This window comes from Pelecanus crispus, chromosome 6 (genome assembly GCF_030463565.1).
Source record: "Pelecanus crispus isolate bPelCri1 chromosome 6, bPelCri1.pri, whole genome shotgun sequence".
Classification (NCBI taxonomy): domain Eukaryota; kingdom Metazoa; phylum Chordata; class Aves; order Pelecaniformes; family Pelecanidae; genus Pelecanus; species Pelecanus crispus.
In genome coordinates, this window is record NC_134648.1 from 69,199,717 (window position 1) to 69,215,807 (window position 16,091).

The 16,091-nt window shown below is 47.3% G+C and overlaps 1 protein-coding gene across 1 annotated transcript in view; it reads left to right on the top strand.

Moving 5' to 3' along the window:
- ARMH4 (armadillo like helical domain containing 4) overlaps window positions 1-14,245 on the top strand; it is a 64,226-nt gene extending 49,981 nt beyond the window's left edge. The window contains exons 5-7 of the mRNA XM_075713184.1: window positions 8,868-8,899; window positions 13,693-13,827; window positions 14,177-14,245. Coding sequence (XP_075569299.1) covers window positions 8,868-8,899; window positions 13,693-13,827; window positions 14,177-14,245 — 236 coding nt within the window. The remainder of the gene's footprint in view (window positions 1-8,867; window positions 8,900-13,692; window positions 13,828-14,176) is intronic.
- Window positions 14,246-16,091: the final 1,846 nt, after the last annotated feature.

A 16,091-nucleotide genomic window follows, 5' to 3' on the forward strand; every position in this document is an offset into this window, starting at 1 on the left:
TTAATGTACGTACAAAGATCCCCCAACCATTTCTGCAGTTCGGCTCTCAGCGTCGGTGGCATCAGATGGCACGGCTTCCCAACCACCGCAGCGCGGCTCCACGCCGTTATTTATCGCGCTTTCTTTTCTCTGATCCCCAAGATGATTTGGGCAGATTGCAAACACAACACAGTGCCCGCTGACAGTAGGAAGAATTTATGTTCTAGGGCCATGTCCTCAGCTGTAAATCAGGAAACAGCCAGCTAAGGATCTCAACGTACATTAAAGCTTTTTAAAAAATCTGTCACTGAGGTTGAGATCCGCTTACTATGAAAGGGTAATGCTTCCCCCATAAGGTGTTGCCCTGTAAATCTGCACATGCACAGGCTTTTTCAGTGCGTTTTTCAGGGCACTAATATATCTCTTCCAGAGTTTGTGCTAATCCCTGCACTCCAAATTCTTGTAAAATTTTTCCATACAGATGTTTTATTCTGCCACCCAGCTGAAGTCCCTCTGAGGCTCCCTGTCCCCCAGCCCAAATCACGCTGGGCTGGGACGGACTTGTGCAAGTGCCTCATTGCTCGCTGCAGGGACCAGGTGAGTGGTATTAACCCAGACTCCTATAACCCAGAGAATGGATTAAAAATCTCCAAAGAGCAACAAGAAGAACCCAAAACTGCTGTGAAAGCACTACCTTGCTTCCTGCATGCTGCTTCCCTTGGAGAGGAGCTGAAGAAGAAATGCAGCGTGAAGACCTTCTGGCAGGCTTGGAGGTCCTTGAGACCCAAATGCGGGTGTGCTGTCTGTTGTGCTGCAGCCAAGGGAACCCAGGCGTTGGAGTTTTGAATGGAAATTTTCACCATTGCCTGTGAGACCACGCTGTGTTTGCTTTTAGCCTCAGGATATTAGATCTTGCAGTCGTGGCACATTTATGTTGTAGAGCGGCTGTTGCATTTTAGGTCTTTTTAGGAATTTTTAAGGTATTTCTCTCCTTGGTTCAGTAAAACTAATGGTATGGAGGCTGGACTACAGAGGGAAGGACAGAAGAGAATATCACAGTCAGAGCAGGAATCGGGCAGCTTCTGTGAGCAATAAATCACAATACGTGTCAATAGTAGTATTGTGTGTGCTCCATTCCAGGTCCCCAGGCTTCACCGCCTTTGTGCTTCTTCCTTCACCCTCACCCATCTTGTCTCTATGCTTTGCACTTCTCCCGAGTGAAACTTTCTATTTGAAAACGTCCAGGTAATGTAGTGCAGTAGCCTGACCTCTAAGTGAAGCATCAGAGTTGCTCATATGTCTGTATCCAGCAGAAGAGAAGGGCTTCTTCAGAGGAAAAATCAGACCTGGAGTGGATGACATTGTGCAGGTGCCGGTCTCTTCCTCGGTAACTCTGGGAGTTGAAGGTCATAGAATCATCGAATCGTTTAGGTTGGAAGAGACCTTTAAGATCAGGTCGATAGACTTTTAATTTGGGCATCTCAGATAAGTGTCTGAAGTTTGATGGGATACACCTTGAGTCTTGAAAACATTTTTCCCCATTCAGGTAGGCAGTGGTGATGTGCATCGTACGGAGGAGGAGGGCTGGCTACAAGCGGCAGAGTTGGTGAGCAGCTGAGGCACCCTAGTTCAATTTTTAGGACTGCTTTATATTCCCACTGTGGGCACTGTGACTATGTGATGAATGAAAGCCGGTGAATATGAACATTTTCAGCACACAAGAGTACCCATTAGCTAAAGCAGGGTGGACTCTTGCTGCTGGTAAGTACGTGTGTGGCTCTAGGAGCTGTGCCAGGGCAGAATGGTGGAGAACCTGGTCCGGCGTGTGCTGCAGCAGAGGCGTTGCCATTTCCGTGAGCAAGGTTTGCATTTCCTCTCCCAGAATGCACACAGCTTTTGGACACAGTGCAATCCAGTAAATGTTTAATCATACAACAAATTAGGACAGCCAGTTCACAGCAATGTCCTGCTGATGCCTTTTACTCTTAGGATACCAAGAGGTTTTCTACCTTGGCTTTGTTTTAACATCTTGCGCCTCTCTGGGATCACTTGGGGAGAAACAAATAGTTTGTCTATGCCAGCAAGTGTTTTCAAGGCACTGCCGAAGAACTGAGTTTATGGAGAAATGCAAAGGCAGAAGCTCAGCAAGTGGCTGCTCGGTGTGGGCAGATCAGAGTGGAAAACAGCTTAAAAAGTGCAAAGGAAAAGGAAAAGGAGAAACCTGAGCTAATGCCATGGGGAAGGCATTGTCAAAAGGATTGATAAGGTCAGGGGAGGAGCTAGGAAGCCCATTTTAGCTTCTGCTTTCTGGGTGGGCGTGGTGAGTTGTCCTCCCCACCTCCCTTCCTCTCTGAAGAGGTTTGGGTAGGTCGTGGCAGGCAGCAGTGTGCAGCCAGGCTTGGCTTGTAGCTGGGCGGACAGGGAAAAGGATGTAGTCGGTACAGTTAATAAACCAAACAGTTACGTGGTAACTATTAAAGTTCACTTTGTTAATTCAAAGTTTACCCAACCAAAATTTTTTTCTGAAAACTAAATGGGCTAATTGTTAGTTTGACGTTTGTTTGATTATCCAGCCATTCAAGTCTTCTTGAGTTGGGCACGGGGGGGAAATGCATTCATCAAAATTCCCATCAAGTAGGTATAGTTTTTCTTCTGGAATTAAAAATAAGCTGCCTTCCAGCCAAATGCCATTTTCTGCATTATTATTTGTGCTAGTAAGTAAATTGGCAATTGTGTTTTTTTAAGGAAAAGGAGCCGATGCAGCCTTGTGCCATTAACTTGTCAGAGCTGAACAGATGAAGCACGGAGCATTTTTGCAAAATTGTTCTCACTAAAAGAAAAGTCTCATTTAAAAGAAAGTCTTACCTGCAAGAGAAAGGGATGAAATCTGTAATGTAATAGGGCAGATTGGTTGGCGTAGATAGACTGATTTAAAGTAATCGATCTTTTTTTTATTTTTTACACTTCAACCAGCTCTCCTTCGCTGGAATGAGGAATACAGCTTGGAAATTGTGCATGTAAGTGAGGGAAGAGGAGAACCAACTGTAGCAAATCTCTTGCTCTAATGTATGTAACGGAGATTGAACGGGCGCTTTAGGGGACAGTAACGTCCCGTTTTCTCACTGCGGAGGCTTTCACAGGTAACTGCTCTGGCAGCGGGGTCTCCAGCAAAGTCTAACCATCAAGGACAAAGTTTACTCCTCCTGACTACCACCAGTTGTTAGCCCCAACCAGAAGCAACGCCAAACCCCAGCCATTTCATGACAGGCAATGGGAAGAGCAGGGTAGCGGCCAGGCCTGGAAGAGGTGGATGAATTTGTCCTAGGGAAAAAGGGGATGGCAGAGCTGTGCTGAGCTGCATCGGCTGCAAGGTGCAGTTACGTTTCACTGTACCATGACCTACATAAAGCCTCCTTACTACTTATTTACAATTTGCACACTCCTGCAAATATGCCAAGCTGGCCTTTTCCTGCCTTACAACTGTAGCTGTGGGTGGGACGAAGACCTTGTCCTGGTCGGGGGAAGGCAGAGCAAGCCCAACATCCACGGCAGGCATTGCCAGTGCTCAAAAATTGCTGCTCTCTTTGCTCCTTGGCTCCGTCCGTCTTTGCCTCCTGCATCTTGTCAGACGCACAGCTCACTTGCGGTGGGGACTGTCATCTGCTGCAGTGGGGGCCGTGTCCTTAAACAGCTTCTCTGGTTCCTGAGATAGGGATGTGTCTGATTTCAGTCAGAGGCGAAAGCAATTAACAGTAGCTGTTAGATCAAAATCTTTTCATGCCCCGAGCATATTGGGGTGACTGATATTTTCTGATTTCCCAGAATGAAGCTCGGTGCAGCTCTGTCAGCCTATTGCATTTAAGGAATTACAGATGTAATGGTGGGGTCAGGTCACCTGAGCTCCAGCTTAACCATAAAACCGTCCTTCAGCCCTTTTCTCTGCCCTTTGGGGAGTGTATAGGAGCTTGGGTGCCACATTTTCACCACCGGTCTGGTGGTTGTGGTGGTGAATTATTAAAAGACAAGGTGCTGGATGCACCTTCATCAGCATCAAGATGAAGTTCTGGAATGAAGATGTAAATGCTGGATTTGAAAATACAGCAAGATGCACAGGGCAGAGGAATAATGTGCCAGTTTTGCCATGGAAAACCCGAATTGCTTTAGGTGATGATTAAAAAAGTGAATATGATTAAAACAAGCTGATAAGATGAAACTAAAGTGACAAGGTAACGCAGCAGAGCATCCAAGAGGGGAAGGGGGAGATGGAACTGATGGCAGGAGGGCATGAATTATTGATTGAAATCTCCACCAGAAGGTAAAATCTTTGTATTTTCTTATCTGGGAAGGGAGAGAATGAATGAGAAGTGAACAGAATTATTAAGCAGCTTTATCATTGCATTGGAGTGGATAATTAGGCAATTACGATTACTAGAAGTTGGCAAAGCATGAAGCCCAGGGGACTCGTACTCCTGATTTCAGAGTTGGGATGGTGAGGGAAGTGGGGAAAAGCCTTTGGCGAGGGATTTGATGGTGCATTGTGGTGAGACTTAACGGCAGAGCCTGGCTCTGGCACCCAGTACCCTGCAGCTTCCAGAACAAAAGGGGGTACAAGAGACCTGACTAATAAAAAAGAACTTATTTGAAGATGGACAGGCCTCGGAACAGCAACAAGAAATGAAATCACGAGTGAAGGCCACCAACAAGGGTTCAGGGAAGAGGAGCACAGGGAATTGGACTCAATGATCCTTACGGGTCCCTTCCAACTCGAGATATTCTGTGTTTTATGATTCTGATAACGGTACATGTGGACCCATTTTTTTCCGTAGTGGGGATGCACAGTAGCCATGGGAGTTACTGTGCAGTAAATGTTTTGTGTGCTTTTTCCAGATCTTTGTCCTCAGTTAATATCCCTTTTCCTTTCAGGTGAGTTGTTTGTAGCGAGACTTTGCAGGGCCGTAAGCTGAGGGTGCTGCGAGATCCCTGAGCAGAGCACCAAGAGGTCAGACTCTTCCCTAGGGGGAAAGTGTCAGACTGTGGTTTAGGCTTGCAGTGCATACAGTCTGTCATGCTACCTTAATTTCATTTTCTTTGGTCAGAAGTGACAAATACTGGATTTTCCCCTGATGTAAATCGTGGAAACGCTTCATTATCAGAGGATCTTTCCAGCTGAACTTGGAGGCAGTTTCCAAACCTCTTCCACTTTGATTCTCTGTTGTAAATTATATCCAATACCCGCTTTGTAAAGAGGAGCTCCTCAAAAAACAAATGAGCGGCTTGGGTAAGCTGGCTGAATCTGTTCTTGTAGGGGATGCAAAGCTGTAGGATGCAGTGGAGAGGAGAGGGACGGGAACACAAGAGCCGTCTCCCACGAGGGTTTGTTTGGATTTATAGCACTGAAGAGTTCAGTGGTGAAAGGAGATGTTGGGCCACCCAGTGCCATATACCGCAGGCCCTCAAATGTCACCTGTTGCCCCTCTTCTGAGCCTTCAGCCTGCATCTGGCAAACCCCAAACTTGAGAAGGTTTTTGCTCATGGGGTGTTTTGACTGTCCCTTTGGACCAGGTTCCTCCATGCAAGCGCCAGGCAGGCACCGCAGGCTGCTGCTTACCTCTGCAAATTAGCCTAACTTCTTTAGTTGGCACTGTGGCTTCTTAATAGCTGGCTGCACGTTTTCAAGGCGAAAGCTGGGTAAAAATGACTAAAAATAGCATGGTGCATCTGTTGCTGTCTGAATTCATCCTGGGCTGCTCTGAGGCCAATGCCAGATAACTGTGCTCCTCCTCCGTGCTCCCACCTGCTTAATCTTAAGCTATATGTTATTTAAAATTAATTTGCAGAGATGCAGACATTATATAAATCACTGAGGAAATGGCAGATTATGTATGTAATTTTCAGAAGTGCTCCACACTCATCTAACTCAGCTCCCCATGAAACCAAGGGATCAAAATTAAGCCGAAGCAGGCAGTTTGGACTAGTCACCATCCTTAAAATGCCACAGAAGAGGAGCCAGCACTGCAGACACTTGTTAGTCATTTCACACCCAGAGACTGTTGCCGTTTGTTCAGGACATTCAGTGATCAGGGAAGAAAAAAAAAAAGGGGGGGGGGGAGGTTGATGAAAAATACACAGACTAGAGTATCTGTTACTAATTATTTGCTTGGCCTCATTGGCCAGTCACCTAGTGTTCTCGGAGAGCGTTGCATTTTTATGAGAAGGTGCCATCCACGATGTTCCTCTTCCAAGACCAAGCTCAGAATATTAATTATGGGTAATGATGTGTAATGATGATGAATTTGGGACCATTATTTTCCTCTAGCACAGGTCAGAGGCTTTCACCCAGCCAGGCAGCTTGTGGCTACGTTAGAGCATCTCATGGAGAGGCGCCCAGTCTGGGAGAAATCACATTGTGTTGTTTTTCCTGTGGCTTGGGCTGATTCACAAAGGTGTCTGATGTGCTCTACATGGCTGAAAACAAGGTCGGGTTTAATAATAAGCAACTGTATAAATAGCAAATAAAGATTTGTACTGGAGTGTTTGGGGTCCCAACAGGCGTGCTGCTGTTGTTTTGTGGAGCAGAAGGGAACGAAGCCAGAATTTGTGTTTGTTGGAAGTAGGTAGTAGAATATTATTAGATCAGCTCCTGCTTATGACTTGTCATAAATACTCTGGAGTTAATTGCTGCTTTAGAGGCACCATTGGTGTTCAGCTGCAAGAAAGTGGGTTGACTATTGACGAGATCACCGATCCCATATAATTATTGTGAAAGACGTGTAAAAATAGCCTTTGTGCTTAGCTTGAGTTGGGGCCAACAGAGCATTGCGGCGGCTTTAACCACCTGTGTGCACGCACTGTGTGTACGCCTGTAGCTGTCTGGACCTGCCCGGAGGACATCGGTCCAAAGCTTCAAAATGTGCGCTGTAGTTTTGAAGCTGTGGCTGTTACTGTGTGACTGTGAGTCACCATCACCACTCCTCCTGGCAGCCTGGAATAAAACATGATAGCACTGTTAAACGTGAGAGTCGTGAGAAGGCTCTTGGGCAAGAATTTGGGGATTAATTCCTTTGGTTCACAATATCTGTGGTTTTAAGCAGGATTTTCTGGGTGTTTGGTCTCTCCCATGCCTGTCAGCAAGGCGATGGTGTAGGGGCTCTCCTTGAAAGTCTATGTTTACACCCAGTGTTTTCGTGTTACACCTAGAAACCCAGCTGAGAAACCTAGCCCAGGGGAACCATGCATTTTTATCCTCTCTGGTATTCCCCTGGGAGTGAAATACCAGAAATTCAAGGCATGCAGGCTTGGACTGGTAGAGCGTGATGGTGATGGCACCTTCATCGACTGAGTTTACTACAGCTTAGTCCATGCAGCTCAGGAGTAATAGTGGGAAGAGTTGATAAAAGTAAACATCTTGTCCTCGTCTAGTGCTGTGGGTGTCTGAGTGTGTCTCCTGGAAAACTAATCTTTTTTTCTTAGCTACCTGTCAGAGATAGGTAAGTTTGCATGTACGCTCCTGTGCCTGTTGCACACTTTTTTCACCTCTAGGTAATTTGGGATCCTTCTGTTTGGAAAGTGTTATATGACAAATAGTTAAAAAGAGTATTCAAATCACTTTGAACTTGTTAAAATGATGCTGTTTAATTCAGTGATGCTGACATCTGGGCCGAGCGTTATTACTTCCTAGCTGCTGTGCTTCTCCGTATTATATCTGAGACATGGAAAGGCCATTTACTGATGGCCCTACTGCTGCACCCTCCCCACTCCCAGTAAGGCTCTCATTTCAGTAGGATGGTTACCCTGAGTGGTGTATGTGCCAACAGGCAGGCTCTAATACTGCTAATGCAAGCTTTGAAGGGAGCTTCTGTAAGAAAACAGGCTTGGAAATAGGGTCTCACTCCGTAAACGGTGTGTTACGTTTGGGATCTAATGCATCCTGGGAGAAATATCCCTCAGAAGGACGCTGGTGCAGCCAAGAGTCCCCTTGTGCCTGTAGCATTGTCCTCTTGCAGAAATGGGGATCCTTGACCACGGCTTAAAACACTGTTGCAGAACCCTGAGAAAAACCAACATTTAACTGTTTCTTGCCCCTTACCTATGAATAGGAATTCGTTAAAACATTAGCAGATGTCTCAAAGGCAGAGTATTTTGTCTTCAGTGCAGTGCAGACGAATCCAGTCGCCTGTGGAGTTAATGAGTCGTGCACCCACTGCTAAGTGCTTGCAGTTCTTTGAGATTAGCTGAGTATTTCAACCCAAAGTACATGCCATTAAAGGCTTTTAATTCTTGAGTATCATATTTCATGGGACTTATATTAACTGTTAGGAAATGAAAGTCTCTGTGATGGCAGTATAAATTTACTTGGTTTAGTAATTTAGCACCTCCAGTGCTATCCCAGTCCTCAGATACTATCTGGTCACTTCCCAGAGCAGACAGTGCCTGCTTCCAGAAAAGCAGGGGAATAGAAGACAGGGAATAATACTTTTTTAGGCATTGTTACAGACTATGCCAAATAGAGGGAAGAATATCGATGTGGAGGAGACCAGCAGAAGGGCATAGCAATGCTGTAAGGTTTTCATCCCACCATGTGTATGAGAAGAACTGGTTAAAACCCCACAACCTGAAATACTGTTTTTCATCTTCCTTTTTTAATCACTCTGAAGATGCAAATTGCACAGGCAAAAACGAGCTTCTTGCCTGCCAACTCGCTTGAAGAGTTTCTTGTGTTGATTTGTTGCATTTGCTCTTGTTCACTAATGAGAAGAGAGGAAATCTAATGAAAAGTGTTATCAGCTTGTCAAGTTAATTAGTGTCTATTTTAATACTTTCATTATCATTCGTTACTAATTAATATAACATAAATAACATGATTATAGCTTTTTTGTCTTATTTTTCAGTGAGAAGCTGGATGGAGAAGCTGAAAGATAAGGTAGGAGGCTCAGTGTTTCAATTACTTTAAAAGGAAAAACATTTTTACTTGCAGGAAAAAATAAACTCTTGTCAGTGCAGTTTGTTATCTCTACAAAGACAATTGAGAACGGGCTTAAAATTTTCTCTGGGAGGCAAATGAACCAGATGCTGCTGTTGTATATAGTGGTGTAAATCCACAGTACATCCCTGATGAGTAGTAACTAAGAGGAGAAGGAAGGACAGGGGTATTTGATAGACTTATCTGCACTAGAAAATCACTTCTCTTCAGACTACCTGAGTTACTTTTTTTATTGTCCTCTGCCTTACCTCCACCCCTTTTCTCTATGTCCTAAGCTTGGTTCTAGATTCAAGTCAAGAGGATCTGGTGATCCTCTCTGGTGAGAGGCTGCATGCCACATCACCACCTCTGGACGAGACCTTTCTTGCCTCCACATACAAGAAGAGCTGTAAATTCCTGGAAGGAAAAAGAGCAAACACAGGAAGACTGAAAAGATAACTGAAAAGACCCTGATCTTTTCTCCCTGGCATTACAGGGTGGTGGTACATGAAATCAAGAGTTACGCCAGCCACAGGCAGTGATTACAGGGTGGTGGTACATGAAATCAAGAGTTACGCCAGCCACAGGCAGTGATAGTTTACTAGGCTTTGCTGCCCTAGGCCAAATATTAACATTTTGAAATGGTTGTGAAACCTTCCAAATGTTGTGTTGATGATGGCAAAGCCATGAAGCTAGAAATGAGGTGACAGTAGTTTTTTAAGACAAGAACATTTTGTGACTCAACAGGGGTTGGAAATTCTTGAACGGGATCAGAGTTAGCATAGAAAAAACCCACCACAGGGAATATGACTTGATAGGAAACTCCAGCCCCTGAAAATACATCTCTACGCTTGAGCAGATTGTCACTGAATGAGCCCAGCCTTCCCACGTGATCTCCACCAAATTTCAGCAGGACCTTACCATTAAGTCTGAACAGAGAGATGGGGTCTGGGTATCTGTTTTCCAAGGCTGGGGAGTGGAAGGGTTAAGGTGGGTTCCTGCCCAGCCCTTGCTGAGTTGCTTTTCTGCCTACAATAGGAAGGAGGCATGTCTAGTGTGGTCTATGCTCATAGCAGAGCACCTGGGCCTGGGATTCAGCCAGACCGAATGCTGAAAGGACAGAGAATGGTTTTCCCGACGAAGGTAAAAAGCAGACACCAAGACTGGTTGAGTGCCTGGACTGAATGTAGCATGCAGGGGTCACCTGCTCATGCCAGACCTACCCCAGCCAGCACAACACAAGCTCGGGGGCATCAGGTGTCTTCTCACTGAAGCCATAGCTTTCACTTCTTTCTTCTTGGTACCTTGTTGGCTGCCTATGTCCTTCCCCATTGTAGAGGGTGGGGTACATGGTCCAGTCTCCAACAGAGTTGCTCTCTAGGGTCTGAACCTCTTGCAGGTAGATGTTGGATTGCATGGCAGTGCCCAGCACAACCATTGGTATAACTGGGGATCTGCTAGTGTCCACTTAAAAGACAGACTCAGCCCTGAGCCATCTCCCTCCTTTGGGGAACGGCAGATGTGTGGAGGCAGATCTTTCACCACCTTGCTCACATTTTCCCTTAGAAAAGCCCAACAAAACCCACTCCACAGGAAATGGGCTCAAGCTGCGCCAGGGGAGGTTTAGGTTGGAAATTAGGAAAAATTTCTTTATGGAAAGGGTGGTCAAGAATTGGAACAGGCTGCCCAGAGAGGTGGTGGAGTCACCAACCCTGGAAGTGTTCAAAAAACGGGTAGATGTGGCACTTTGGGACATGGTTTAGTCTAGTCTACCCTTGATTGGTTTAGTCTGGACTTGGTAGTGTAGGTTAATGGTTGGACTGGATGATCTTAAAGGTCTTTTCCAACATAAACAATTCTATGATTCTATCACACCTCACCAGCCCATGCCCTTCCACAGGCCTCCCCCAACAGCCGGACCAATGATTGCTATCCCAAAAGCCTGCAATGTGAAGCAGATCCAGGACCTGTTCTCCCAGCCCTTGTGTGTCACACAGCCCAACTTGTGAGGGCTGGCTGCTGGCTCATGTTCAGTCGGCTGTCGACCAACACCCCCAGGTCCTTTTTGGCCAGGCAGCTTCCCAGCCACTCTTCCCCAAGCCTGTAGCGCTGCATGGGGTTGTTGTGCCCGAAGTGCAGGACCCGACACTTGGCCTTGTTAAACCTCATACAGCTGGCTTCGGCCCGTGGGTCCAGCCTGTCCAGGTCCCTCTGCAGGGCCATCCTACCCTTGAGCAGATCGACACTCCCACCCAATTTGGTGTCATCTGCAAACTTACTGAGGGTGCACTCAATCCCCTCATCCAGATCATCGATAAAGATATTAAACAAGGCTGGCCCCAAAACAGAGCCCTGGGGAACACCGCTCGTGACTGGCTGCCAACTGGACTTAACTCCATTTACAACTACTCTCTGGTAAGGGCTCACAGGCGGACCAGAGAGTTCACCATATTAAACCCAGTGATTTCTGATACGGAAACTCCCCTGGGCAGCAGCTAAAAAGCCATTTCCAGTCTTCCCTCGCCGCCTGTGCCAGCAGCAAAGTTCCAGAAATAGAAAAACCCATGCTGCACTAATTAGGTCTCCCAATTAAGGCACCTTAATTGCCTTGCAGAGGTAGGCTTTTGGCTGTGTTCTCACTAACCTCCTTTTTTGGGAACTGGGGTGCAGGCATGCAGCCCCCCTCCAAGCGCATGTGCTGAGCAGGGCTGGGTTTTCTGGGAGGGTGTTCAGGGAACCTGCACGATGCAGCTGAAGATCCCTCAAGCCTTGGGATGCAGGCACGACGTTGTTACTATTTAAAGCACCGAGCAGGATCTGGAGGGGTTTGGGAGAGCAAAACAACCCTTGTGAGCATTGTATCTGCCCTAGATGAAAGCAATTATTTTCATTCTCCAGGTAAGTGTATAAAGCCAGGGCAGCACACACTGCATAGGTTTTTTTTTTCCCCCCACTCAGTGGATTATGGAAGAAAAGCAATTACGGTGTAAGCATGTGTTGTAAGTTGTGTTGCAGTTTGGGAATGCAGATGAAGATAAGAGGTTGTAAGCAATGGAGGTGTCTGACAGTCCTCTGAATTGTGCATGTGTCCCTTGGCAGGTGTAAAATCTATTTTGGGGGGTGTAGGTGGTGAAGGGTAAAGCTGTAGTGCCGCAGCAGAGGAGACTCTGTTGCTGCAGCGTGAATGAAGGCAGCGCTAATGAGGGGGGGAGCCAGGCTGTCCCCTACTCCGTTGAGCCCCCCAGCCTGAATGAGGTGAGGATGCTGAAGAGTATGGCGAAGCAATTTGGCACTTCAAAATTTGGGTTAATTTTCATTTCAAACAGTAAAATACAAAACATCAAGCACTTGGGAATATTTTCTGAAGGCTTTTAAGTGTTTAAATGTGTAATTTTGAATTAGTCATGCTATCTATATTTTTTTTTAATGGGCAATGCAAACACACGGATCGCAGCAATTGAATTGGATCTGGTTTACATTTGCTGTGCTTCCCTTAAGGCCAGCTGAAGGTATCCGTGCCCTTCCTCTACATCATTGTCCTGCTCATGCGGGTGACCCCTTCCCATGCAAAGCAAAAGCATTTGGTTCCAAGATTTTGAGTACGAAGCCAAGGAGGCTCAAGCTGGGCTGGGCAGGGAGAGGACAAACTGGTTCTTCTTCCTGCGAGATGTGAGCGCAGCCGGGCTTTGCACTTCAGCTCCTTCAGAGACCCGGCTGCAGGCGTTGAGGGCAGCTTCTGCTGTCCCCGTGCTGAGATACAGCACTAGTGTCCCGGGGCACTTGCTGTCCCATGCCAGCCTGTCTCTGGGAAGCACGGGAGCTGTGTAATACTCTTTACTGGAGGTATATTTAGCAGTTTGGCCACGGTGAGACGCACTCCAGCAATCAGAGCTGGCCAGGAGGATGCTGGGTCCCTTTTCCATCCACCTCCCACGACGGAGGTCAGCGCCCCTGCTTCGCGGCGCAGCCTTTCTCCAAAACCAGCTCCTCGCCTGTCCTGCCCGCTCCCCGGCTGGTGCCTGCCATCTCGCCTGGTGGCTCTTACACACTGGCTCCTCTGCCTGCCCCTGCCGCCCCGAGGGCTGCGGGAGGGTGCGGAGAGCCGTGGGCAGCGCGGTGCCGAGGCACTTGTCACTGCACCGCTCGGTACTGCGCTGCTGGTCCAGATTCATGCCAAAAAGCGTAATGGCAGTTCTTGAGTCTCCGGATCGAGCTCTGTTGAGCATGGCCAGACATATACCCATGCCTTGATTTATGCTGGCGGTACCTGGGGAGCTGGGAGCAGCACTCAGCCTACTGTACACAGCGCGTACTGAAGCTGTTTGGGTGCTCCCACGCCTTTGTTGTGGCTCGAGGTTGCCTGCCCTTGTTGGTCGAGGTTTTTCCTTCACACCTGCACCCATATTAACAGGCGCTTCACCCCAGCACTTGCAACTGCACCAAAATTGTTTCCTCTCCTAAAGGCGGGCAAACGCTGCAGTGTCTCAGCCATCGCAAGGCAGTACCTGTTAGCAGAAGCTGATGGTGAGTGAGCTGTGGTGGTTACCAGCTTGGTGCTGGAGTGGGGCTGGCTGGGGGCTTGCTTAGCGATCCTGGAAGCAGGGCTCATCCAATGCAGGCGGGTGATAGGAACTCAAATACAACAAACTTTGACGAAAGCAGTGTAGGGATATAGCACAGTCCTAGACCAATGGAAGATGACTCTGAAAGGATGGTTTTGTGAGTGCTGCTCTGCTTCTCTCTTTTCTGCATAGGCAGGATACATGTCGGGGATGCTGGTTCCTGTAGGAGTCGGAATAGCTGGAGCCCTCTTTATCCTAGGAGCACTCTACAGCATTAAGATTATGAATCGCCGAAGGAGAAATGGCTCAAAGAGACATAAAAGAAAGGTATGGCAACTGCAAAGCACAGACCCCGATCCGTTCCCACCCACCGTGCTGTTCACTGTTTCGGCTGTAAAGCGAGCGCAGCCTGGTTATGGTTATAGAATCATAGAATCATAGAATCGTTTAGGTTGGAAAAGACCTTTAAGATCATCCAGTCCAACCATTAACCTACACTGCCAAGTCCACACTAAACCAATCAAGGGTAGACTAGACTAAACCATGTCCCGAATGGTTTGTCTCCGTTTGTCTGGGTTGAAGTGCCTGGGACCTCTTGGTTAGAGTATGGGGGGGATCCAAATCATCATTTCCTTTGTGCATGTGGAGCTCTTTCATGTTTCTTTTCTTCCCCTAGCAGAGGGAATTTAACAGCATGCAAGACCGAGTCATGCTCTTAGCTGACAGCTCTGAAGATGAATTTTGAATCGAACTGCGGTGCCCTTGACTTTTCAAAGGAGGGAGGGGGCGAAAGAGAACAAGTGACTTTCTGCTGCATCGCTGCTCTCCGCCGCCCCGAGCCACCGAGCAGTGGTCGGTACCACCCCGGCGAAATGGCATGCTATGCTCTACGTGTACCACGCAGTGATGTTCGTTTTGATACAGTAGTGAGATTTCACATTCGCACCCGGCGCCTCATTCAGATCCACAGCGCGTCTTGTTACAGCTGGAGCTGATACATATGGATGATTATTTTCCTATTATCCTGGTGTACTGTTTTGGTCCTGGCTGGCAGTAATATAATCATAACAATAGCTCTCACCTAACCCAGGAATGGAAATCTTTACTGTGAATTACTTCTGTCCAATTTGTTAATTTTAAATGTTACAGTACCTGAGCTAAAGTTCGTTAGTGCTAAGATTAGCTGCTCTGCTTAACTAATGAGTTATACACTTGAACCGTATCCCTTGCCACCTGAGAAGTGCCCAAGTGCAGTGTTGTTGATAGAGTTTGAAGCACATGTCTGCACTCAGTTCCCCGACTCTCACCCCTTCTCTCTTCCTTCAGCTCTGCTCTTTGGAGACACATAGGAATGGCCTCAATACTTGATTCACAACAAAAATCATAGTCCATTTTCAGCCGGCACTGTCTGTTACAGCACAATAAATACCAGCGCTTGCCTGCTGACGGAGGGTCTTGCATGGATCTCTTAGCTTTTGTTCAGTGTGCAGTTAGGTAAGAGAAGAGGCAGGTCAGGGGTGTCCTCAGTTTCTGCCTCCCCTTTGAAGGACACCAGTTATTGGTTCATCTGTTTCGCAAGGCTGCATTCACGTGGAGGTGAAAGCAGAGCATCTGTCTCCTTTACCCACTGGAAATTGCATTTTCAGCCCCTGAGAGCTGTGTAAATGGCAGCACCTTTGGAGGATCTGGATGGGTCTTGTCTCCAGACGGCCGAATGCAGCAAGGCACCAAAGTTTGCGCAGTGGGTGGCTGTGGGTGTTGAGGGATTTGTGGCTAATAGTTGGAAAGCAGCGGCAGCCGCAGCTGGAGAGATATCTGCTATGGGGAGGTGAAATGGTCACTCTGAGGAACCCTTGGCTGTTGGGGAAAAGGTGAAGCTGTAGGACAGATGGCTGCAGAGGGTTGTGGAGGTGAAGTCCAAGGGTGGCACGGGATGAGGGCAAGCTGCCGTGCTGCCTGGGCTGCTAGCACCGGGTTGCAGAGGGAGACAGCCAGTGTCTGAGACTGGAACCAAGCAGGGGAAACTAATGTTGCTTTGCACAAAAACACTGTCAAAATAGCTAGAAAAAGGGCTGCATTACTTGAGCTCTGCTTCTGGTTGTGGAATGACTTCAATCTGGCATTTATGCAAAACATCCATGTTTCTGAGGTGGGAATCACTGTTCTGTGGGGAATCATCCTTCATACAAGGAACAACGACTGTAGCCAGAGGAGACCTGATGAGACAAATAAGGCCAGACCACATATCTACTGAGATTAAATCCCACTGAGTCTTTGAAGAAGTGGGAGGAGAGTTTGAGGAGGGGCAGATGCAGGCTTTCATTCCTTGTAAAGGTGGAAAGGCTTGTCACATTGAGAGGGTAGATGTAGATGGTGGTAAGCAAATGTCTTGTGAGCATGTGAGTGGTTTTGCAAGGTCAGACATTCGAAAGACCTGCCTGAAGCTCAGTTCTCTCTTGAGAGGGTCAGGGTCTCCTCTGGACATTAAGTCATCAGACGTGATGTTTAGCTCTGAACAAGCAGTGCTCTTCAGAGCCCAAGTACTTCCTGCAGGCCTTACCCACACAGCTACTGAGTCACCTGGAGAAGGA